We start from the raw sequence: 23178 nt of genomic DNA, 5'->3' as shown, positions 1-23178 counted from the left end.
CCAGACCCCAATAAAGTTTTCAGCCAAGACTTGAGACCCGATGCGTTTCACGATTGGGGCTGAAGGACCTTTCCGTCCCCTTCCAGATTTCCAATCGGTTGTTATTACTACACGTAATGGCCTCCTACTCATAATAGTTCCCTCTCTGACGCCGAAAGCCCTCTGACCGAAAAAGTCAAAACCTGGATCAACGCGGGGCCACCCACCGTTTCAAAAAGGTCCCAAGAGTAGCGGATTTAATAAATAGCACAGGGATCCCATTTCGACGTTAGGGACGCATTTTGGTCCTAGAGAAAACGGGCAGAGGGACCCTGTCCGGTGCTTGTTCCTGACTGACATGAGGCTCTTTCATTAAGGCGCCCGTCAAGGAGGAGGGGGGGAGGACGACTCCGGCCCAGCACGAGCGAGATCTCGATATGTCCGACACGTCCGGATGTCCGGTTCGCCGGGATGTGTACCGCGGCGGGATGTGTACCGAGTGAAACCGAGTCAGGGGCCTCGGGCTCTGACGCGAAGATGGCGGCGCACCGTACCGAGCTGGCAGCGTTTCGACCGCGAACGGGCTGCTCCACGGACAGGCCTCGCGCGCCTGTGGCGGGGTTCTGTTCTTGGGCGAGGGACGACGCGCACATGAAAGCGTTCTTTATTTGGCGGTCCGGCTGCCTCGTCCGCCGGCCCGCCGCGGGCGTGGTTGCCGGCCGGGCCTTCGAACTGGGCGGCTTCTGGGCCGGCCTGTGTGTCCGAGCTCCGCGTCCAACCGATTGCACATCATTATTCCCACATATATGCAGTGATGGAGCGGAAGCATTGTCTGCAAATTTGGCGGGCGGCGGTTTGTTTGTCGGGACGGGCTATAATACAGACTGGGACTTAACGTCTCACCGGCTGCTATGGCTATTTCGAGGCGGAATAGCCATAGCAGCCTCTATTACGCATTTATGAGGCATTCAGTACGTGGGATGCGGTAGTGTTGTGGCCAGGACTCCATCCGAGGATAGAAAAGTCCAGAGTTGAGCACCCTAACCACCATGCCACCATCGCCCCTCTGCGGCGCGAACTGCACCGGTCACGATGAACTCCAGACTGGCGTTGCTGGACCCCAAATTCTTTACTTAGGAGGTTCTGAAGCGTAAAAGGAAGGAAGCGTGTCAAAATTGATGAAGGGGGTGGCGAATGCAAGCCCACGATTCTACCAATCTATTCAGCCTATATATCACAAACCAGCTCAGTGACATACACTCGACTCCGCTGTTCAGATGGTGAATCAACAGCGATCTTTAAGAGCGGCACGTGCGTAGTGTTTTGCGTGATGTTTGGCAGGCAGTTGAATACATTCGCAATCAACGTTTGCTTTTTTACTTCCCATTTACTTGCAACCAGGAGTGCGGTTTCCTATTCAGTTGCAGGGGTAAGTTTGGTCGCCTACCCCCGCCGTAACTTTGGTCGCCGACTGCGGATTTGTAAGAAAGTGATCCAAATTCGGATAGAAACCAATGCGTTGGCATATTATCACGGTACTCTTCGCTGTATTTTCATCGCTCAACCAACCAACTGATTTTGGTAAACCAAGCCCGTTTAAAACGCACCTCACTGAAGAGAAGAATCGTTTGTAGGCTGGGCCATTGAACGTGTCTCACCAGGGAGTAGTATCCGGATTCAGCTGATGAGACAGCGCTCATCCCCTCCCTTTGAAAGTAAAGGCATGTGTAATTCGGAATAAGTCCCGTTTGCAGGAGCGTGTGAAAGAAGTTGAAAATGGAGGAGGGAGGGGAATCAGTCAAATAAAATCACTAACAATAGATGTTAGCGTGCCAGGAGCTTGAGATCTATATGCGCGCCTACCTGGAACAGACATCAAATCAGTCAGCCTTACACATCAGTCATCAATTCCTTCGAAATGAGAAACATCACCATCATCACATCACAGAAACATCACGTCACATACAGTAAATAACGGAACCACATACCGCGGATAATCTTATCCATGGCCCACAATACCAAACAGTAGGCAGCCCGACAAGTACTTTTCACGATTACCGTGCTGCTACTGCCGAATAGCTAGCTATTTGCGATGTCACGAGCCAGTGATCAAGGTTTTGAATTATTTTATGCGCCAGCTGCCAAGGGCGTGCTGACGCAGCAAAGACTGTGCGCTCAAACAAAACCTTGTCCATATCCATGCACAGTGGTTTAACTGGGCAGCACTGCACCCCATGGCACCACTCGTCGGCTGAGGCGGGCGAAATCGGCTCCGGTAGCCCTCTATCGGGCGATATCCGAACCATTATGTTAAGGGTTGCGAGGAAGTGGGACAATATCCCAAACCGTGGATCTCACGCACGCTGGACTTTATGAACACTGTACTTTATGATTGGACGTTTTTTTGTCTTATGAATGCTGGATGCTGCGATTCTGGACTTTTTGACCACTGGACTTAATGAACTCTGGACGTTTCAATAGGCATCCGTCCGTTCCACGGTTACCGTGCAGTTACTGCCGAATAACCAGCTATTTCCAATGCCCCGAACCAGGGATCAAAGTTTTAAATTCTTTAGTGCTCCTGCTGCCAAGGGCGTGCTGTCGTGGCAAAATCTGTGCGTTCAAACAAAACGTTGTCCATATCCATGCACAGTGGTTTAACTGGGCAGCACTGCACCGCATGACGTCACTCGTCGGCTGAGGCAGGAAAAATCGGCTTCGGTAGCCCTTTAACGAGCAATATCCGAACCATTAGGTGAAGGGTTGCCAGGAAGTGGGACAGTATTCCAAGCCGTGGATCTCACGCACGCTAGGCTTTATGAAAACTGAACTTTTCGAACACGGGACGCTGCGAGCCTGGAGTTTATGATTCTCCTCTGTCCAGGGACTTTGGACAGTGTCTGGATGTTATGAACGCTGGGTGCTGCGATTCTGGACTTTTTGACCACTGAACTTTATGAGCTCTAGACGTTTTAATGCGCATCCAGACAGGACGTAGAGTGATGGCCATAATACGCAGACTCGGGAAATAATCAAAATCAGTACCAATGTTTGGATCTGTGCGCGTTCGACAACTTCGGAACAGGGCCATCAGATGCCAGTGCAACACAAATGTCGGCTATCAGATTCGATTTTATCCAGTGGACCACCTAAAACGCATCACTAAATGCCTCAGTTTCAGCCAGATCAGCGATATTCACAGAAACTGCATTCAAGTTGAAATGCCTTTACTTGTACTAGGAAGGAGCAACTCTGCGCACACGATATCGTGGTGGGAGCACTATCGGCCGGCAAGTCAGATCTCGCGTTGGCTAGCATGACCTGAAGGCGCAATACCGACTGCCTCCGGTCTACCCGTATTGATAACCATTACACGGAGGGCCAGGAAATCATCTTCAATCAAGCCCGAAGATTGCAACTGTGTGTATTCGGTAGCACCGATATAGGGCCAAACTGCCAGTACAACACACTCGTCGGATTTTGGTTCCAATTTCCTCTGGTCGACGCCCCGAGAGCGTTTGGTTACTCGGTATAACTATGGGCCGGAGCTCTGATTGGTAATGATTCGGAATTCAAGGTGCAATAATTTTAGTTGTGCACGGAATGGACATCACACAATGTCTGCGAGAGCTCTGTCGGCCGGCGATGCTACTATGACCTTGACCTACATGACCTTCCACGTGTGGTGCATCTATTAAACTTCCTCGGAGATAACTTACGCTCCATACATTAGCCATCACCATACGGAAATATTCTTTCACTCGCGGCCAGCTCGTTAGGCCAATTCACACACCCATGCGCCAGCGTTACTGCTTGTGACACTCGGGTCACGCATGGGCCAAATTCGGTCAGTTTGCGGGGCATCCGCAATCCGTGGCAGGTAAAGCGATGTTTGCAGTCCTGCGGTGTCTCGCATCTCTGAAGATGCGCCACAGCAGGATTCTGTCAACTGGCGTAAACGCGCGCAACTTCACTAACAAAACTTAATTGCACCTTATGTATTGGGAAATAATCTTTCAGCCCAAATGCAGCAGATAACACAACTAACGTATTGACGCACACTAAGCCGAGAGGGTTTGCTTACGGCCTAGCAGCGTCTTACAACACTTACAGCATTGCTACCGTCGATTAGCGTCGCCTTCCAGTCTGGCGTAGCATAATTATCCACCCCACTCGCATACCATCATCATGACCGGGACACAGCGTAAACATGTGCCATGGTCCCGGCCCACATTCAGTCCCGTGCGGGTAATACAGTTTCAGCTATTTCAGGCACCGGCAGATTGCTTTCAGCACACATTGAATGCCAAAACTTAGTTTGATAGAGGTGGCTATTACTAGTTTTCAGCATGCTCCGCCGTTACACGATGCTCACACTAAAGGCTTCAGGACGTTCTCCCAAAAGAACAAAATCCAATTAGAGTTCAAGTTCCCCAGTCACAAACTGTGCTACTGAACACATATATCAGTATACAAAATAATACATGAAGAGATACCACTACATCAGATCACCCAGCACACTCAACAAAACTGCATTTGACAGACTTGCACAGCCACTGCAGCAATGACACGCCTGGCACGCATGCTCACGCTGGACACTTGCCGGCCCTCAGTAGAGGAGACGAGACAGCGAGGGCACGCAGCGCGGCCGTTCCAGGCGGCGCCCACCGTCCCGTGTCCAGCGCTGCCGGCAACCTCGCGCCCGCGACGTCTCCACTGGAGCGACACGGGCCGATCCTGGAGACCGGCGCCGGCGCCGGCCTGCCTGCAGCTTGAGGTGCGTCTACGGAGCACTCCAGTATATCAGAGCTCCGGCACTAGACCACTGCTAGACGCTCCGTCCCAGAGCATTTACAACAATCAACACTAACTATTCTTCAACCGCGGCGCTCCTCTTCCCTCCGTCGCTAGACCAACTGTCATAACTCATCCGCTAGGAAGGAAACCGTCCCACTGATCTTTGACCCCCCCCCCCCCTCCCGTGCTGTTGCCCTATGCGCGGCAGGCCGGCCGATCGGCGGCTGCCCCTCGCTCAGCGCGCTAGCCCTAGTCGGCGTCCTCGACCAGGTTGTCGTAGCGCGAGCTGCGCCCGCTGCGGATGATCCGCTGGCGCTCGCGCTCGCGCGCCATGCTCGAGCGGATGTTCTCGTCGTGGTGGTGGCGGCACATCTTGAGCACGGCGCAGACAGTGAGGCCGACCGAGGCCGACCACAGGCACCAGGCGCCGAACTGCCGGCCAGGCGGACCACACGGTCAGGCGGAAGGGGGAGGGGGTCTGAGGGGTGGGCGACGACGTCAGGCGGTGAGGCCGACCGAGGCCGACCACAGGCACCAGGCGCCGAACTGCCGGCCAGGCGGACCACACGGTCAGGCGGAAGGGCGAGGGGGGTCTGAAGGGTGGGCGACGGCGTCAGGCGGTGAGGCCGACCGAGGCCGACCACAGGCACCAGGCGCCGAACTGCCGGCCAGGCGGACCACACGGTCAGGCGGAAGGGGGAGGGGGTCTGAAGGGTGGGCGACGGCGTCAGGCGGTCGCGGCATGAACATATTTCATCTCTGTGCTTAGCTCAAATGATTAATTCAAGCAGAATGCGCGTAATCATAACCGTTTCCTACACATTTGCTTTCACCTAATAGTATTGGCACACATGCTACAGGAACTTTTCATTAAAATATAGCCTCACTTTCATCAAAAGTAGCCCTTAAAATTCACGCTTACAATGCATATCATTCAAGGACACTTAAGAAACGCACACTGCGTGCTTTTCGCCAGCCGTCAACACGGGCGGAGAGGGGGGGGGGGGGGGAGGGAGGGAAAGGAACGAGGCGTGCTACATTCAGCGGATGGTGCGTGTCCCGACCTGAGCCATGCCGATCTCCAGGTAGAAGTTGGTCGTGTCGATCTGGTCAGCCGCGTCGATCTCGTTCTGCGTGGCGTCCGAGCACCTGGCACAGAGTACCGGCCGTCACAGGCGACCAACGGCCGACGACCCCGGCAGCGGCGCAGCGGACGGCGCCGTGCTGGGCCACACAGGCAGCAGGCAGAGCCAGCCAACATGGATGTAGCAAGGGTGCGAACGACCGGTTTGAACGGCGCGGCTCTGCAACTTCACCTGAGCATATGTGTTTTTTGCCATTGGAACTTAACGACGCACTCAGCTGCTGAGGCTGTATGGCGTTGAACGCTTCTCACCCTGGAACGAAAGGCGGGCAACGCAGGGAATTGAACCCCGCACCTTTTGTTTCCCGAACTTGCAGTGGTCAACGCAGACGCGCTAACCGACACAGAATCAGCACCCCAAAACATTATTCTTTTTTACGTTTTCTGACAACATTCTCAGACTGCTCTCATCAGCCTGATTCATAACTTCCTTCGCACACGCAGGATACGCCAAGACATGTGAAAAGACAACATACATTGAAACGCCCATTCGCGCGAAGATCCATGGTATTACACCGCAGACCAGCCACCCACTATAGGAGGCAGACCACGCATCTGCGAGACGACATCATTTTGACCGAGAAAACGTACTCGAGTATTCAGTGAATATGACATGCTGCCCTAGTTATGATTCCACTAGCTTTTGATAACATCGGAACGCCTCCGGGCATGCCGGGCATGTCCGCAATTGTTCACTGATCAATCCCATGCTTTCGACGGAAGCGAATGTTTCGTTGCAACATCTCGTTACATGACAAGTCCTTAGTGAAACCCGCATGGTTCTGATATTCCAGAGGTTGCACACCGATAGCTTCAATCTCATTTTCGGATTATTTTGATGTAAGACACCAACTGGTTCGACGCTGTACTAGTCCCAGTCAGTTATCAGATATGACGTCACATTTGGCACACAGCCAATAGTGCGACATGGAGCTTCGGCTCGCCACCACAGGTGACGATGTCAGGTCAACCTGGGAGTGCCGAGTGGCCGTCGTTGCCCACCACATTCATGTTATAGAGACCGTGTGAGGAATCCGTCACTAAGCCTGCGCCAGGGTCCATCAAAACAATGGAGGTGCGTTCAAGGGGAGTGAAATAATCTTTTTTTCGTAAGAACCCACGCACAACACAGGATTAACGTTAACTTCCCAGAAAGCTTGTGAGCGACGTCCCTCCACAGCACACAACAAAAATGTGATGACTATGCAAAGCATGGACGATGATAATTTTTGTATCTTTACCCATTTTTCTAGTTTTTTTTTCACGTTGTCGAGTGGTGACGAAGCAGCGCTCGTGTCGACAATGCCAGAGTGAACACCTTGGGAGGCAGGCATATTTTTATGAACCCGGAAACTCTGATAGCATTTTACACACAGGCCAAGGCATCTTCGAAGCAAAATAAGACAGTACCGACGTTAAGATCATGACACAATATGAGACGTGATTTTGGAGAGAAGATAGCTCACATGGCATGATTTAACATACGCCTTTGATTCTGAATGGATTATTTCAATAGTAAAATGATTACATGCATGAATACATAAAATGCATGAAATAAATGAAATGAATGGGTGTATAAATAGTAAACGAATGAACGAAAGACTGAATACAATACGAACACATACTATGTACTTGCATGGTGGTATATTTTGACGACACAATACGCTCTTTTGTTAAAGTATTGTTTCGAAGTCCTGTAACCACCATTCACGTTGCTAGAGGAGCTCAAGCTTATCAAGCCATTAAGTCGATTTGCGTGGTATTTTACGCGGCATACGGCCTCCCACACCGCGCAACGCATCTTGTATTTGTGTGCTCGAGATGAGAATGGCCAGGACTATCCTTTGCCACTAGATTTGACAACTTGGCACTGCACAGACGAGTCGGGTTTGTGTGTGGGGGGGGGGGGGGGGGGGAGGGGAGAGATAAAGCAAAACCCCAGAAGGCCGCGGTCGACGACATGGCCCACGCACTTCCGGCTCGAAGCCACCTAACTCTCAGCTGACAGGCGTACTCACGTGGCGAAGCGCTTGGTGATATTGTTGCACCACACCTCGTACCCGAGGGTGACGAACAGGGCGGCCGCCAGAGAAGCGAACGTGATCACTATGCACAGGATCATGTCCACAAAGGCGCCAGCGAACGACCTGCGGCACGAAAGCGAGTCGTTAAAACTCTTCTGACGATAATAAGATACTGCGGCAAACTTCACTAGTCAGACTGGAAGGCTTTACAGAAGGTGTTATTTGCACCGCATAGAGGTTATAGCGGTTTAGTCAACAAAACGCACCCCGGAAGACAAGGGAGATAACAGACAGTACCGAAACACTGGTGTTTTGGAAGTCAAGGAAAATGGCGAGTGGTACGCAAAGAATGGTGATCACAGTCTTCTGTTTGTCCGCTGTCTTATAAGCTGTGGAACCCAACCAAGACATGGCCAATCACGTATAGTTTTGAAAACAAGCTGTTGGATACCAAAACAATGCAGATACTCAACATACTGCAAGTTTATCCACATTTCAGCAGTCAAAAAGACCTAAGCAAACCAAAGCCTCCCAATGACCCGTTCTTCACAACACGCACGTGGCCGAACTACGATCCCTCCTCAAGACCTAGCTGCGGCCGACACGCCAGCCCAGGCCGCTGCCGCGTGCACCCACGTGTCGGTGTTGTTCCGGAGGAATACAAGGGTGCGTGCCCCCTGCACGATGCAGATGAAGATGATGGAGGCGGCCACCACCATGACGTAGTAGCAGTACACGCAGGAGGCCCAGACAGGCACAAACTGGCCGTCTTCCTCCCGGTAGTCACCCGTGGTGAACAGGAGACATTTGTGCCTGGTGGAGCATGCATGCAGACAAGCATTAATTGATAGCACATTGACAGCCTGCTAATATGATGTAAGCATTGCTGCATTTGTGAACACAAACTAGGGTCAAGCATCACATTCATGGTAATGTATTTTTTTCACTTCATAAGTTACAGCAAGAAATGCAAAATAAAAATGAAACAGCAGACCGTTTGTTATGTAGGTAGCTGACTGTGCTCATCAACATCTTTCAGTATGTGGAATGGTGTGAAATGTTATGCACAGGCATGAATTCAAACACATTTATTTTCAATATATAGATGTATTCAAAAATGCAAAAGGTGCACACATTTTTCTAGCCCACTTTAATGGTGCAAAATTTTTGGATGATGTCAAAGACAAGGGGTGTTGAAAACTGCTATGATGTAGCTGCTATGAAAACTGCTGCTCCCTGCAAACAACCACTGCTGAGGGAACTCCCAGATCTCTTCACTGGGTCTGTACTCAAACATAGCCCTTTGAGGAATTTGTCAAATGCCTAGTAATTTTATATGTGCCTTTCCACTTCAGTATGACATCAGTCACACTGCACTATTAAATCAGAGCCAAAAGTGAGCTCCAAAATCACTCAAACCCACTCATACTGCCACAGAAGGGCTGAGGGAAGGCATTCTAACTCACTGAGCTACTGCAGAGGCAGCCATGGGGATACAATGTGGAACAGTAAGATACAAGGCATACCCTTACCTGAAATCCTTCAGATTTAGCACCATTGGCACCAAAACTACCAGACTGAGGCATATTGACACCAGGTACCCAGTCAGTTGGGCTGCAAGCACCATTGTGTTACCTGGAATATCATACCTGTGTTAAATCATATTGTTGTTTGAAAGGCAATGCTGGGCAATATGCTGTAATAATGTATGACATGATATTCATCTGCATTCCTGGCAGGAACATGGCCAAATACAAAATTATTTGTTTAACTGGAACAACATAATCTTAAAAATCACTGAACATTCATGGTGCAGGTAATAATGGTGACTTAACATACCATGCCATGAGTATGTTCACACCCATGTAAAACAATCACATTTCAAGCAGACAAATTGCAAACATGATGTCCAGTGGACAGAAATAGTTGGTGTTGGGATTGTTGAAATCTAGAGGTAATGTAAATGATATTATTTATCCATGTAACCTTAATTAGCCTGATTGTAACCTGATACCATTGCATCTTATTTAACCATGCAATATTGACCTAATAAACATTGGAAGGTCTGCTCATTAATGATGCAAAAGCATGTCTAATATCTTATGAGACATAGACAATACATTTATATTGGTGCAATTATCTCACCTTCAAATTTCAAATATAATGCATTACATGTTTAATGATGGCCATGCAAGAATGAGGATTAATGACTGTCATGCAAGAATCATGTTTAATGACTGTCATGCAGGAAATTAATAGTTAATACAGGAGTATGTAAGCATAGTTAATAATAGATGCAGAAATAAGTTTTCCTGACATATCCTAAGTTAACCTATCACAAATCTTTGTTTTTTAGACATAAGCATTAAACAACTTTTCATTTCCAAATCATATCATTAACCTTTTTAAACTGCTTTTGGATCAAGTTATAACAAATAAAAAGCAGGTACACACATGATCAATTTCTGTTCGGTTTTGAAAAGCATCATCATGGCCATTCAAGCTATTACTATCACTATTAGTCAAGAATCACATGCATAAAGATACAGGAAAATTGTGCCATCTGCAGGAACATGCACAAGTAGAAGTTATGATGGATATGCAATACCAATATCATAGGCAAAGCAATATTCAAAGTTCATTCATACTGGTGTTCACCTTCCTTAAAACATTCGTGCACATTCATGCACATTCAAACACTACTTCCGTGGGCAAATCCCCCATATTCCAACAACCTTTTTGGAAGTGTACCAGTTCCCAGTGTGGTAATAGCCACTGTTTCCTGAAACATACATTACATCTGTAGCAATATGATTTTTCTCTCCATTCACAATATGCATTTCCACATGTCCAAGCACTTCTCCAAGTGCCTATGGATACTGCATAGCAGCACATCAAGATCAGGTTCTATTTTAAAGGAAAATTGGTAACGACACTGCCCCACAAACCTTAAAGGGAGACCATAAAAACAACATACAGCTAGCAACCAGGTTTGGTTTCCAATCAACCAACGTGACGAAAGGTGAGCCACATATACCACAAATAACTCAATAACTAAACCGTGTGGTCCACAAAGCACACATGTGACCGCAATTCTACCAAATGGCATGATCACCCCGGGCCCTACACACCCTAACCCGTCGCAGAGAGGATAGCACGGACTACACCAACACCAAGGCCACCTAGAACAACAGGAACACGGCAACGCGGAACCCCTATGGCAAGGTGGGACCATGGCCTTCATTGGCGCTTTACACACAATAGCGGTATAACTGCCTACATAAGTGGGCAATGTAAAGGTAGAAAATATCTAGCGAATACAAAATATATTCCAAAATTCCAAAATTTTCCTTTAACACAACAAATGCAAAGACCAGCAAATCAAATAGATTGCAAGGAAAAACAATTTTGCAGTTTTTTGACATCTTATGACTGTCACAGTAAGGCAAATTGCACTTTGGCTCATCTCAAAACAACATTTCACTCCTATTATTAAATCTTTTACCTACCACGATGAGAGATGTCAATACCCCAAACCGCAGTCTGCAATACAGCATAAACATCGGAGGCGCCTGTCTGGCCCAGGGAGACAGGGGATGTACCGTGGGGGTACCTGAACTTCGGGCATCGCAGGGTTTACTGCGACTATCGGAAACATTTGTGGTACACTCGTAAGTTCAAAGCCCTGGTCAAAGCAAAGGCTATGTGGACTTCCTGTGGTTGTGTGCATGATGTCCTGGCAGTGAAACGCTGCAGTTATCGGTGTGAAGAAGGCTGTTTTTTTTGCCCATGCAACGCAACCCATTAAATTTGCACATTATCAATCTAAGTCTTGATCATCTTACCACCTGCATGCTTTTTAAGGTGAATACAATTGCTGAGGTGTCTAGTATGCTAGTGTGAGTGCCTTTGGACATATACCCATGGCAATATGTGCCTGCCTAATAATAGCATTTGTGTGCCAGTGTGTCATCACATCTACTCTAGATGATGCACTTCATGTGTGATCATATTACCATATATTTGTGGTAAATAAATTTATGTATTTATTCATTTGGCAGGCTCATAAGTACTTCACACATTCATTCATTATTTTCTTAATCAGCTCAACATGTCCATTTTCACTGTTGTGTCTGCCTGGGTATGTGCAAACTGATGGTTTTAAGCTTCTAAGGCCTATAATGTTTGTTGTGATTCAGATCTATCCAATTTTCCCTTAGAAAGTCAAAAGTGGATAAAACATTGGTGTTGATATAGGCACTCTTTCTAATTTAAGGATGTGATGTGTTTTTAAGCACTTTTGTAGCTTGCCATGATGTTCAAGACTCCCATTTAGTTTTGAAAGGCTGACATATATTTTTGTATTTAGGATGTCTGGGAATACAACCTAAATGTCATAGAAGCTAGTGGTGAAATTGGTTGAATGTTCCAATATATGTGATAAATACTTGTGTGTTGGATATTTTTGGCAGCTACTCCAGTCTTTTTTCTTCAAGATATCCTTTTTGCCTATCTTCAAAAGTGGCATGCTTAATGCTAATGTCTCATATGACATTTTTTGACAACCATCAATATAATTTGGAATGTCAAGCAATTTTGACCATTTGTGATATGCTCAAGGACTGTTGCTGTCTTTACTTTGTATAGATATTAAGTTTGAGAGGTCCATCTCATGGGTTTCATGTTTAAGCCCATCCCTATGCAGTTTACCAAGGTAGCTTAATTTACATGCAAATAAGGATAGTAAAGAGTGTACGAAAGTATGTATATATATATGGTAATAATATTTTAAAATAATTTTCCCACAGAATAATATTGCATGTTATTTTGACCAAAATACTTAAAGAACAAAGGAATGATAGCAGGATACCTTAACACACATGACACAGATTCAGAAAAAAATGACTTCAGTTGAATTTGGAAAAATAGTCCCCACTTGGCAAAGTATTCTGCATAAATGTACCCAACCTTTCACTTTGCTGTCCAATCCTCCACTGCAGGAAGCAGATGCTTGTATATTTCAGCTGCAGTGATTATCACATTCATCTGCAATGTAGTTGTCTGTTGCATTGAAATGTCAGCATGGATCTCTCAGTAACACATTGGTATCTCAGATGATGTGGTCTTTGTTTAGTAAGTGTGCTTGTGTAGCACATAGTCACTAACAGCCATCTCATGCTGATCACCAGCTACCCCAGTGCTCCCTCCTCTCCATTCATCCCCAACTGTGCCCAACATAGCGTCGCGCCTCACGGGTCACCCCCGCCCACCGCAGGCCAGTCCGATGCGCGCCGCTGCGTAGGCGGCCGGGAGCCGCGGCCAAGCCATGAGCGGCGACATGACGCTGCGCTACCAGCGCCAGCTGGACGCCCGCTGGCAGCAGGTGGACATCCAGGAGGTGTTCACGCGCGACGGCCTCTGCCGGCTCTGGAACCAGCTGCTGACCGACGGCGAGCTGACGGGCGCCTTTAGCGACGGCCTTGTCAACGCCGCCGGCGCCGTCGCCAGGAAAGGTACGCGCGTGCCGCGGCCGTCCAGCCAAGGAGTGGGGCCTGAGGGGTGTGGCCGCGTACCGGGCGGTTCGCGTGTGGTGGGCTTGGCACAGCTGTGGTGCCAGCCACTGCACTGGGTGGAGTGCTGTGTTGGTGAATTTGCAAGATCTGTTCCTATTGTGCTGACCTGCTTGAGTGTCGCATTTAAGCCCATTGGTGCGCTCCACTTACCATGCAACCTGTGGACTGCATCTGTTTCCATTATGGCGTCATTGGTGCAATAGCTCGGCACCGTCCACACTAATATCACCATCCTGCACCAATATCACCCAGCACCAATAGCCCAGCACCAACAGCCCAGCACCAACAGCCCAGCACCACCCACATCGTCCGTTTCTGTCCAGCAAACGACTGTGATACCACGGCCAGCGGAGCAGTTAACCTCTGCGGCCTTCCGGCAGGCGAAAGCGGTCACTTCTACTGCGGCGCGCGCTCGCTGACATGTCCATGCTGCGACGGCATCTGCGGCCCTGGCTATGGCTGCAACTGTGAACCGTGCCAGCAGCTGGACCGCGAGATGGGCGGCGAGCAGGCCAGCGAGACGGAGCCGCCGCAGTCGGCGCGCGCTCAGGTGGGGGTCAGACCCGCCGCCGGCCTCCGCTCGGGACCGGGCGGCGCTGGCCGGGCCGGCCGGCGCGCGCTTCACGGCCCGCAGGCGGGGCAGACCCGGCAGACTCGCTGTGGTCGCTGTGGTCCGTCACGCATGCACTGGCAGGCTGCTGTTGTATGACGCTTCCGTTGACTGATTCGCTGTTCCGGATTGGTTGGTTGTGTGTGTGCGATCCAAACGTGTAATCCCGACGCCGTGGTGCCTCTGCGCGTACTAGTTGCATGCACTAGCTGAACGTCGCTCAGCTTATGCGGGTTTTGAAGTCTATAAAGTTAACAGGTACCATTTTAGTGCAAATTAAGACCCAGTGGAATCAGCTCAGAATTGGTGAAGGCTTTCTGGTGAAGGTGAAGGATGTCATCAGTCCTGACCTGGATTATTGCCCCCACACTTTACGAGGATATGGGATAAGACAAACGTACTTTTACGAAACGAGCAATGTTCTAATCTTAAAGAGATCACGCAGCTCCATAAAAGCGTACCCCTTCGGCCACGTCGCCCAGACAAGCCACTTAATGGCATGCCCATCCAGTGCTCTCGTACGCAGAGAGCGGGTGTGTCCGTGTCGGTGCGGTGCTGATCCGGGGCCGTCCCGCTCTCCAGCAGCAGCCGTGGCAGTGGGCAGAGCGGGCGACGCCCGAGCAGCTGTCGGCCTGCCTGCGCGCGCTGCTCCGCCAGCAGGTGGCGGCCGCCGGCCAGGCCAGCACCAGCTGCCTCTCGGCCTGCCGGATCCGGCAGCGCGTGGCCGTGGTGCAGCGCTGCTTCAGCGCCCTACGACCGCAGCCGGCCGCCCGGCCGGCCGACGCCGCCTCCTCGCCGGCCTCCAGCACGGTGAGGGCGCCGGTCCGGCGGGCTCAGCCTCAGCAGGCGGGAGACGTTCGCCCAGCCGCGCCAGTGGCGGAGCCAAAAATCCGCCTGTTGTGTGCTGCGCGTTGCCTTGTAGTGGCTCTTTAACGTAGCATGATCGCTCGGAGCGGTGTATCACACAAATGCACAAGGTTGTGAAGTTTTGTATTTAAAAAGGCCCAGGCATGGCCCCGGACATGCATAACAGTAAACACTTTGGCTGCGCCCCGGAGACTCCGGGGATCTTCAATTATTGGCATTGCCGCACGTGTCACGCCTGCACGCGGCCGTTGACCGCGGGCGGCGCCGCTAGTGGTACCCGCCGGCGGCCGCCGCCTTCTGCCCGCCTCCCGAGTACGTCACTTGGGCGACGTAGCCGCCGTAGCCGACATGGTCGGCTGTGAACTCTACCTTCTGGGTGCGGCCGTCGGGCAGCGCCACGCTGTAGCCCCCCTTGCTTGTCCGGCCGTCACTCTTGTCTCGCTGAGAGAACTTTGGCCCGTACTTGTGCTTTACGTCCACCTTGTAGTCGAACTGGTACGGCCGGGGTGCGGCGTAGCCGCTGCCGTGTCCGCCGCCGTGTCCGCCGCCGTGTCCCCCGCCGCGGCCGCCGCTTTGTCCTCCGCCATAGCCTCCACCCTGTCCTCCGTCGTGTCCTCCGCCATGACCTCCGCCTTGTCCCCCACCTTGTCCTCCGCCATAGCCTCCGCCTTGTCCTCCACCTTTCCCTCCGCCGTAACCTCCGCCTTGTCCTCCACCCTGTCCTCCGCCCTGTCCTCCGCCATAACCTACTTGTCCTCCACCCTGTCCCCCGCCATAACCTCCTCCTTGTCCTCCACCTTGTCCTCCGCCGTAACCTCCACGTTGTCCTCCACCTTGTCCTCCGCCATAACCTCCGCCCTGTCCTTCGCCATTTCCTCCGCCGTAACCTCCACCCTGTCCCCCACCCTGCCCTCCTCCCTGTCCTCCGCCATAACCTACTTGTCCTCCACCTTGTCCCCCGCCATAACCTCCATCTTGTCCTCCACCTTGTCCTCCGCCATAATCTCCGCCCTGTCCTCCACCTTTCCCTCCGCCGTAACCTCCACCCTGTCCTCCACCGTGTCCTCCACCTTTCCCTCCGTCGTAACCTCCACCCTGTCCTCCACCGTGTCCTCCGCCCTGTCCTCCACCTTTCCCTCCGCCGTAACTTCCACCCTGCCCCCCCGCCTTGGCCTCCGCCTTTCCCTCCGCCGTAACCTCCACCCTGTCCTCCACCCTGTCTTCCTCCCTGTCCTCCGCCATAACCTACTTGTCCTCCACCTTTCCCTCCGCCATAACCTCCGCCTTGCCCTCCACCTTGTCCTCCGTCATAACCCCCACCCCGTCCTCCACCTTTCCCTCCGCCATAACCTCTACCTTGTCCTCCACCTTGTCCTCCGCCTTGTCCTTCACCTTGTCCTCCGCCATAGCCTCCACTTTTTTCTGCGTCGTAACCTCCCCCCTGTTCTCCGCCGCGGCCTCCGCCGTAACTTCCACCGATTTCCACGCCCTGTTCTCCGCCATAACCACCTTGCACTCCACCCTGTCCTCCACCATGACCTGCACCTCGTCCTCTGGCCTGTCGTCCGCTATAGCTGCCACTTCGGCCCCAACTCTGTTTTGCACCTTGTCCTCCACTGTTTCCTCCACTTCGACCCCAACTCTGTTCTATATCTTGCCCTCCATCATACCGTTCACTTTGTCCCCAACTCTGTTCTGCACCTTGTCCTCCGCCATGGCTTCCAATGTGTCCCCAACTCTGCTCTGTACCCTGTCCTCCATCCTTCGCCCCGTCATAAGCTTTGCCTTGTCTTCCTCCGTGTGTTGCGTCCAGTCGTACCCCGTAATCCCCACTCTGTTTTCCGCCCTGCCCCGCTTCATAAGCACGACTTGGTTCTTCCTGCCAGCCGCTATAATCGCGTCTTTGTTCTCCCCTTTCTCTTTCCCTTAAGTCTGCACCGTCTCTGAGGCCGCTGTAACCAGCGCCTTGAGCAATGTCGTAAGCATTGCTTTGCCGTCGGTCTACTTCGCCTTGATATGCTTCTCCTCGACCTGCTGCGCCTTGACCTCTGCTATGACGGACTTTTTCCGCTTTACCTCGTCCACTTGCGTCACCATCACTTATCCCTTCAGCTAGTTCTCCTGGGCCACCGGCATATTCCACACCTTGTCCACTGTCTTGTCCACTGCTGTAACCGTCATCTGGTCTTCTGCTCCGCCTTCCGCTATAACCAACACGTCGATCGCCATTCTGTATGCTACCGATGCTGTAGCCAGCATTTTGTCCACTGTCTTGCCTGCTACCGTCGGTGGTTGTGACCGCGCAGATAATGGTTATGACGAGGATCTGCCGGAAAAGTTGCCGTTAAAAAGTGTGTTGTGTCAGGCGCCAAGGGCTTTGAGTGACATGAATACATTAGGACCGCATGTTACTCTGGGAGTTTGCGTGCACAAGGGTTTGCGCGACAGAAAAGTTGTGTACATTCTTATGAAAGATGGTGCGCTGGGTGTAGGTTAGGTCAAATGTTTCGTCCCAGCATGCCGTTTGTTTGCTCCAAACACAAGATCTGACAGCAGCGGAGGCCCGGCCGCGCCTGTCGGGTCCTGCTCATCTGGAGCCGTCTGTAGACGGGCGCCGGCTCTCACCTTCATCTCGATCCGCCGCGCCACCACCCCGCTCCTCAGCTGCCGCCTCGTGACTGCCCCCGCCTCTCGCCGGCCCGCCTTTATGGCGACCGGCCCGTGTCACGGGTGGTGCCGGGGGCCGTGACGGGCGTCCCGGGAGCTCCGCCGGCGGACGTGAGCGGCCCGCCCCGGCGACACGACACATTGGCGCAACAGCACAGGCTCCCGCCGAGAAGAGTGCTGCGACACGGCTTCTGCTGCCTGTTCGTACATTCAGTGTTGGTTTGACGCCACAAAACTTAATCCCGTCATTGCCTTTATTGCAAAACACGTCGTCTTTAGTCAAGGGCGACGCTATCTCTACTGCAGAGCTGTACGGGACGTTTGTGCTACACGACAAAAGTCATGCTTTAAGCACTTGTACAAGTCACCGCTTCAACTGCAAAAACGTATACGACCTACCTATACCTGACAGCTCTCCTACTGTCAATGCATACAACGGTCAGCTGCGCATGTTTAAAGAACGTTTTCCTGACCGCAGAAGGTTGTGGCTCGCGAAGACGTTTTATGGAGGTGTCAGGTGATATTATAGACTTGTGCCGCCGAAGAAAACAGCGGGCAGAACTCTCGTAGTGTGAAGAGGCGTTGCAGCACATCTGGTCGTTACATTCCGCCCATTATGCCATTCGTCCACTGCGCCAATTACCGCGCCACGAGGTGAGCATAGCCGGTGACATGAAATCGGGCGAAGTCGCAGGCCGCCCCAGAACAGCCGTGTAAACCAAGATATTTGGATACCTAGCAGGGGCGTATGAACAATTTTGCGGGTAGGGGCAGCATGCGACCGGACTGGCCCGCAGTTAAAAGCCGGGAGTGGCGCGAACAACAGTGATTAATTGATCACTCTACCTTATTTTGTTAAGTTGTCGTGCATCACATACAAGTCAAGGCTGCAAGCATGCCATAAGCTGGCCGTAGAGTCATTGCAGTAGATACAATGCCGCGCAGAAGTATTCCATGCGCAAGTTTATCGGCTGCATTGATTGCAACAGGACTAAAGTCACGACACTATGCAATGACCAACGGCACTCTGACTTCGCGCGCCCACGTGTATGTGCTGTGCATGTGTGGTCTGTCTCTGATTCTTTTGTGGCGGTCTTGCTATGAGTAGAAGCATTGACGGCCATGCGTTTTGAAGGGTAAGGCTCTTCGGGTATCACTAAAAGCGCGTGTAAGTGCAGGCGGTACAACTATTGTCGCGTAGAAGTGAAGATCGTAGAAGTGTTTGGCGCTTAAGTAAGAACGGGTAAAAGTTTTTGAGGAATGTATTTTTCCGTGTAAAATGAATTATACGTATTAGTGTAAGTGATAAGTAATTCCCAGACACTTCCCTCAATTTTTCCTCAGAGAGATGTCAAATTGTCTCCTATTTCCTGCGAGCTTGGACCAAATACTTGCGAAATCGTCAAGTATCTAGCATAAACCTCTCGGCTAATCGGCTAAGAAGGAGGCATGTACCCCCTTTTCTGTCCTTTTGGCTACACCTCTCATAAAGCTGCTTACAAATGAACATTGGAGAACCTCTTGTGAAAAAAACAATGGGTGTAGAATTTTCGAAGTATGAATTTTGTTGAGTTACTCAGGCACTATTTGTGCGTGCAGGTAATCGCTACGACAAGAATGTTGCGTATAGCTGAGAACGGTGTAATTTTGCTGTAACACTAGTAATAAGTGTTATCTTTTTGGAGTATTAGTGTTGTTAGGCAGTATTAATGTCGTGTACAACTCTTTGCGATAGCAAAGAGTTGTACACGAGTCGCTTATCAGTAAGTCCGTCGAAGTCGTTGCAGTAGAACCAAGAATCGGCGCATATCTATTGTCGCATTTCTGTTGGTCACGCAGTCTGTAGCAGCAGCAGACTGGCGACACGGGCCGGCCGGTGGGCCGCGTCGGTGTTCCGGCCGGCTGGTGGTGGTCACGGCCCGGCGCCGGGCGCGTGCTGCGGCCGCGCTCCACATACACACAGTTTGCCGAGCTGTCGTCTTGACGAAACCGGCGCGCACCCTTTCTCCCTTTCGGTTTCGTGCGGACGAGACGTCACGTCTCAGGGAGGGCACTGGTTGGTCGGGTGCAGGCGAAACCACGACGCTTCATGTTTTGGGCGTGCTTCTTTTCCAGAAGAAAATCGGGGCCGACGCTGTTCGTCGCCTGTGTCGATTATGGAGAAGCCACCGTCAGGCTTGGTGCCTGTGGTCGTGACTGCGCCGGCGGTCGGTGGCAGAACGATGGCTGAATGTCTGGGAGACACGGTCTGCCTCTGACCGTGTCTGTGTCTGCAGGTGGTCTCGGGCCGTTGTCTGGGAGCCCGAGAGCCCATGGTCTGCCTCTGACCGTGTCTGTGTCTGCAGGTGGTCTCGGGCCGCTGTTTGGGAGCCCGGGAGCCGCCAGCCCACAGTCTGGCCCGGGTCGGCTCCCGCGCCGCCATGGGTTTCGCCATCGCCTTCCTCCGGCGGGCCTGGAGGTCAGGAGAGGATGCCGACATTTGCTCCGATCTACTTAAGGTAAAAGCTGCGTTGCTTTATTAATTTTCTTAAACTTAAGGTTCAGTTTTCAATCCCCCCTTCCGATTTGTTTGGTGGGAATGTTCTGGTCATCGCTTAAACATCATCCATCAACGCGATGTCTTTGATGCGTCTCTGTGTGTGGTGGCGGTCTGATTACTGAGCGTCTCAGATGTGTCGCCACGTGTGTTTTTTCACGTCCTTCAGGAGTCTCTGGACGCGTTGCGGTACCTGCCTGAGGGCAATCTGTTCGACGAGGAGTCGGTGTCGCCCGTCTGGCTGGAGGTGGTCGACAAGGCCAATCGCTTCCTGCGCTCCGTCGTGCTCGGGTGGGTGCTGACTGCCGAGCCTCGGAATGGCGGCGGGATGATGGGGCAGTTCGTGCAGTCTGTCGAAGTCACGCCACGTGTGTTGTGAAACGGTAGTCAGAGCGTTCAACTATTGTTTCGTTAAGTGTTTCTTGCAAGTTCCGGGGATGAATGCATGTATGGAAGATACTGATGAATGATGAGTGTGTACACGCGGGGAATGATCGCTTATCATCTGGAAAACGTCACTCGCTGCATATGGTAATGCAGTTTTCGTGAAAATGAATGAAAGTGCTCCAGAATTGCATCATACTTATTTTAGCTCATCACCACGGCTAGCAGCATAACAAAAAAAAAACACCGCTAAATTTAGAGATTTTCCACTAGTAAATAAATCTGATTGAGCCTGGTGAGAACTGTACAGGGCCCACTTCATCTGCCCAGTATAATGTGCCTATGTGTGCAGGCAAACCACCGTCTCTGTCCCCGGGAGACCCGTGCTGAGCTGTCTGTGCGCGGTTGGCTGGTAACAGCCCGTGCCTGCGCGTGCCGTCAGTGAGGTGGGCGGCGTGCCCACGGCGGACCGGCACCTGGCGCTGTCGCTGTTGCTGGAGCTGGCCGCCCAACGAGCTGCGCTCAGCCAGATACTCAGCGTGGTGCTGCTCATCCTGCAGATCTGGCACGACGCCGGACACACGGCCGCCGACAACAGGTACACAGCGGCGGACACACGGCCGCCGACAACAGGTACACGGCGACGGACACACGGCCGCCGACAACAGGTGCACAGCGGCTGACACATGGCCGCCGACAACTGGTACACGGCGGCGGACACACGGCCCCGACAACAGGTACACAGCGGCTGACACATGGCCCCGACAACAGGTACACAGCGGCAGACACACGGCCGCCGACAGCAGGTACACAGCGGCGGACACAGCAGAAATCAGACTTAGTTAACGCATTGTCACCGCACAGCTTATATTGGCCCCATGAGACGCGTCGCTGCGCTCGGTGGTGGTGGTTCAGGTACTCCGCGCGCCGCCACCTGTACCTCTTATGCGGTGCCAGGCATGGACAGAACAGCTTATTCACCAATTTTTAATTTGTGCTGTTGGTGCTTGAACCATGCTCCTGCGTTATTGGCCAGCTTTTCCTTATAATTCGTTCAGTTATCTTGAATGGTATATGACTTGGTTGTGTATTCTCTATCCGTGCGTAGCGTTAGCTACAAGGGATGAGGTTAGACGACGAACATTCATTTTCCTATATCCCGTGCACGCACCAAGTCAGGTTATGGCCGCGGCCACCTCCCTAGCTGGCGCCTGCCATCGGCCGGAACCCGAGCGGGCCACCCAGCGACAGCCAGCGTCAGCGGCGGTGCCGCCGGGCGGCTGACAGGGAGGTGTTTGTTTGCGTGCCGCAGGACGCGTCGGCACGGTAGCAGCGCGCCCCTGCTGCCCGTGCTGCACCGACTGCAGGCAGCGGCGGCCGCCGCGGCCGGCCAGGGTTCAGCCGCCGCCGCCGCCGCCCCTCACGAGCTGACGCCGGCCGCCGTGAGTGACGCTCGGGGGTGGCCGAGTGCGAGGCCGGTGACGTGACCTATGTGTCTGCCCGCCGGTATAAACATGACGCCCCACGTCTGGCCGGCGAGGGCGAAGAAGCAGGGAAGACCCGGCCAGCGCAGTCAGGATCAGTCTCAACTGTTTATCGCAACCCAATGGAGAACCTGCTGCGAGGCTGGGGCCATTATAACAGGCAGCGACCCTTGCATTGTAATGACAATGTGGTGCAGTGATCGGGGTCGTTTTGCGATCACGACAGCGGACTGATATTAGCTCGAGCGACGGTAACGATTAATGCAAGTCCGTCGGTATTTGCTTGCTGGACGATAAAGCTGATGCACCAAGAGTAGCCCATTGCCATAAAAGGTACGCACAAGCCTTAGCTGCTACCTTCGCGGGCCGCTAGTGGCCCAGTGCGTGTGATGAAGCGAACACGCGATATCCGCACCCCAAAGCGGCCAGCCCTACGCGGGCAGACGCCTGACATCTGCTGCGTGTCGCCGCCCAGCTGTCTCCGACCGAGGTGTTCCTGCGCCTGCTGGAGCTGCCGTCCGACCCAGAGCTGCACGTGGACCTGCGCCAGGTGGCCGTGGTGCTGCTGTGCCTGCTGGACCGGATGGCGGCGCCGCTGCAGCCTGACAACACCGCCGCCAAGGTGGGTTCGCGCCACCGCCGGCGCCATCACGGGATGACCCGGTCTACGTGGGAGGCTGTCAGTCAGCGTACGCGCCAGCGTGGCGGTAACGAGAGACGGACCGACCCGTGGACAGCGGCCGGGCTGTCGGACCCGGCCAGACCAGAGCTGTCGGTCTGCGGACGCGCCAGGGTGTCGGAAACCAGAGGTGGACCGGCCCGTGGACAGCGACCGGGCTGTCGGACCCGGCCAGACCAGAGCTGTCAGTCTGCGGACGCGCCAGGGTGTCGGAAACCAGAGGTGGACCGGCCCGTGGACAGCGGCCGGGCTGTCGGGTCAAGCCAGACCAGAGCTGTCAGTCAGCGGGCACCGGGAGATGTTCATGGGAAAGAGAGGACTGCAGGAAACTCGCGGGACGTGTTGTGCTGAGCATGGTTGAGGTAGCAACCGCTTCGGTGTATAGTTCCAAGTAGTCCAGCCATTTGGTCGCCATTCTGCCGCGACCCTCCCTT

At 52.5% G+C, this 23178-nt stretch overlaps 2 protein-coding genes across 9 annotated transcripts in view; one reads left to right on the top strand and one right to left on the bottom strand.

Moving 5' to 3' along the window:
* Positions 1-4938: 4938 nt before the first annotated feature.
* Positions 4939-11145, bottom strand: LOC119110894 (transmembrane protein 179). Of its 8 annotated transcripts, none has more exons than XM_037234774.1 (7): positions 11076-11126; positions 10603-10726; positions 9477-9579; positions 8581-8757; positions 7939-8067; positions 5841-5925; positions 4939-5208 (listed from the first exon to the last, which is right to left on the bottom strand). In XM_037234774.1, exons 2-7 carry the CDS (start codon positions 10634-10636, stop codon positions 5026-5028), a joined length of 711 nt encoding a protein of 236 aa, XP_037090669.1. In that variant the 5' UTR covers positions 10637-10726; positions 11076-11126; the 3' UTR covers positions 4939-5025. The 8 variants fall into 8 exon arrangements, with proteins under 8 accessions (XP_037090669.1, XP_037090676.1, XP_037090682.1 ...); XM_037234781.1 differs by having other exon boundaries at positions 11107-11122; XM_037234787.1 differs by lacking the exon at positions 11076-11126 and adding an exon at positions 11127-11145 and having other exon boundaries at positions 4940-5208; positions 10680-10726.
* A 363-nt stretch (positions 11146-11508) lies between these two features.
* Positions 11509-23178, top strand: part of HERC2 (E3 ubiquitin-protein ligase HERC2) — a 72546-nt gene continuing 60876 nt past the window's right edge. The window contains exons 1-10 of the mRNA XM_037221309.1: positions 11509-11615; positions 13220-13457; positions 13898-14067; positions 14710-14793; positions 14905-14937; positions 20007-20159; positions 20367-20488; positions 21024-21179; positions 21894-22023; positions 22541-22687. Coding sequence (XP_037077204.1) covers positions 13271-13457; positions 13898-14067; positions 14710-14793; positions 14905-14937; positions 20007-20159; positions 20367-20488; positions 21024-21179; positions 21894-22023; positions 22541-22687 — 1182 coding nt within the window. The 5' untranslated portion in view covers positions 11509-11615; positions 13220-13270. The remainder of the gene's footprint in view (positions 11616-13219; positions 13458-13897; positions 14068-14709; positions 14794-14904; positions 14938-20006; positions 20160-20366; positions 20489-21023; positions 21180-21893; positions 22024-22540; positions 22688-23178) is intronic.

The sequence above is a fragment of the Pollicipes pollicipes genome, unplaced genomic scaffold (genome assembly GCF_011947565.3).
Source record: "Pollicipes pollicipes isolate AB1234 unplaced genomic scaffold, Ppol_2.1 Scaffold_2555;HRSCAF=2994_pilon_pilon_pilon, whole genome shotgun sequence".
In the NCBI taxonomy this organism is placed as follows: Eukaryota; Metazoa; Arthropoda; class Thecostraca; order Pollicipedomorpha; family Pollicipedidae; genus Pollicipes; species Pollicipes pollicipes.
The sequence above is the reverse complement of the archived record's forward strand: the minus strand, read 5'-3'. Positions and strand labels throughout refer to the sequence as shown.

Excerpts from the sequence above, each read along its gene's own strand:
- LOC119110894 (XM_037234774.1), bottom strand. The coding sequence starts at position 10,636 with ATGTGCATGAATGTGCACGAATGTTTTAAGGAAG. Across the intron at positions 8,068-8,580 it reads CTCCGGAACAACACCGACAC|GTCGTTCGCTGGCGCCTTTG; the intron begins GTGGGTGCACGC and ends TTCGTGCCGCAG. Across the intron at positions 5,209-5,840 it reads TGGAGATCGGCATGGCTCAG|TTCGGCGCCTGGTGCCTGTG; the intron begins GTCGGGACACGC and ends CCTGGCCGGCAG.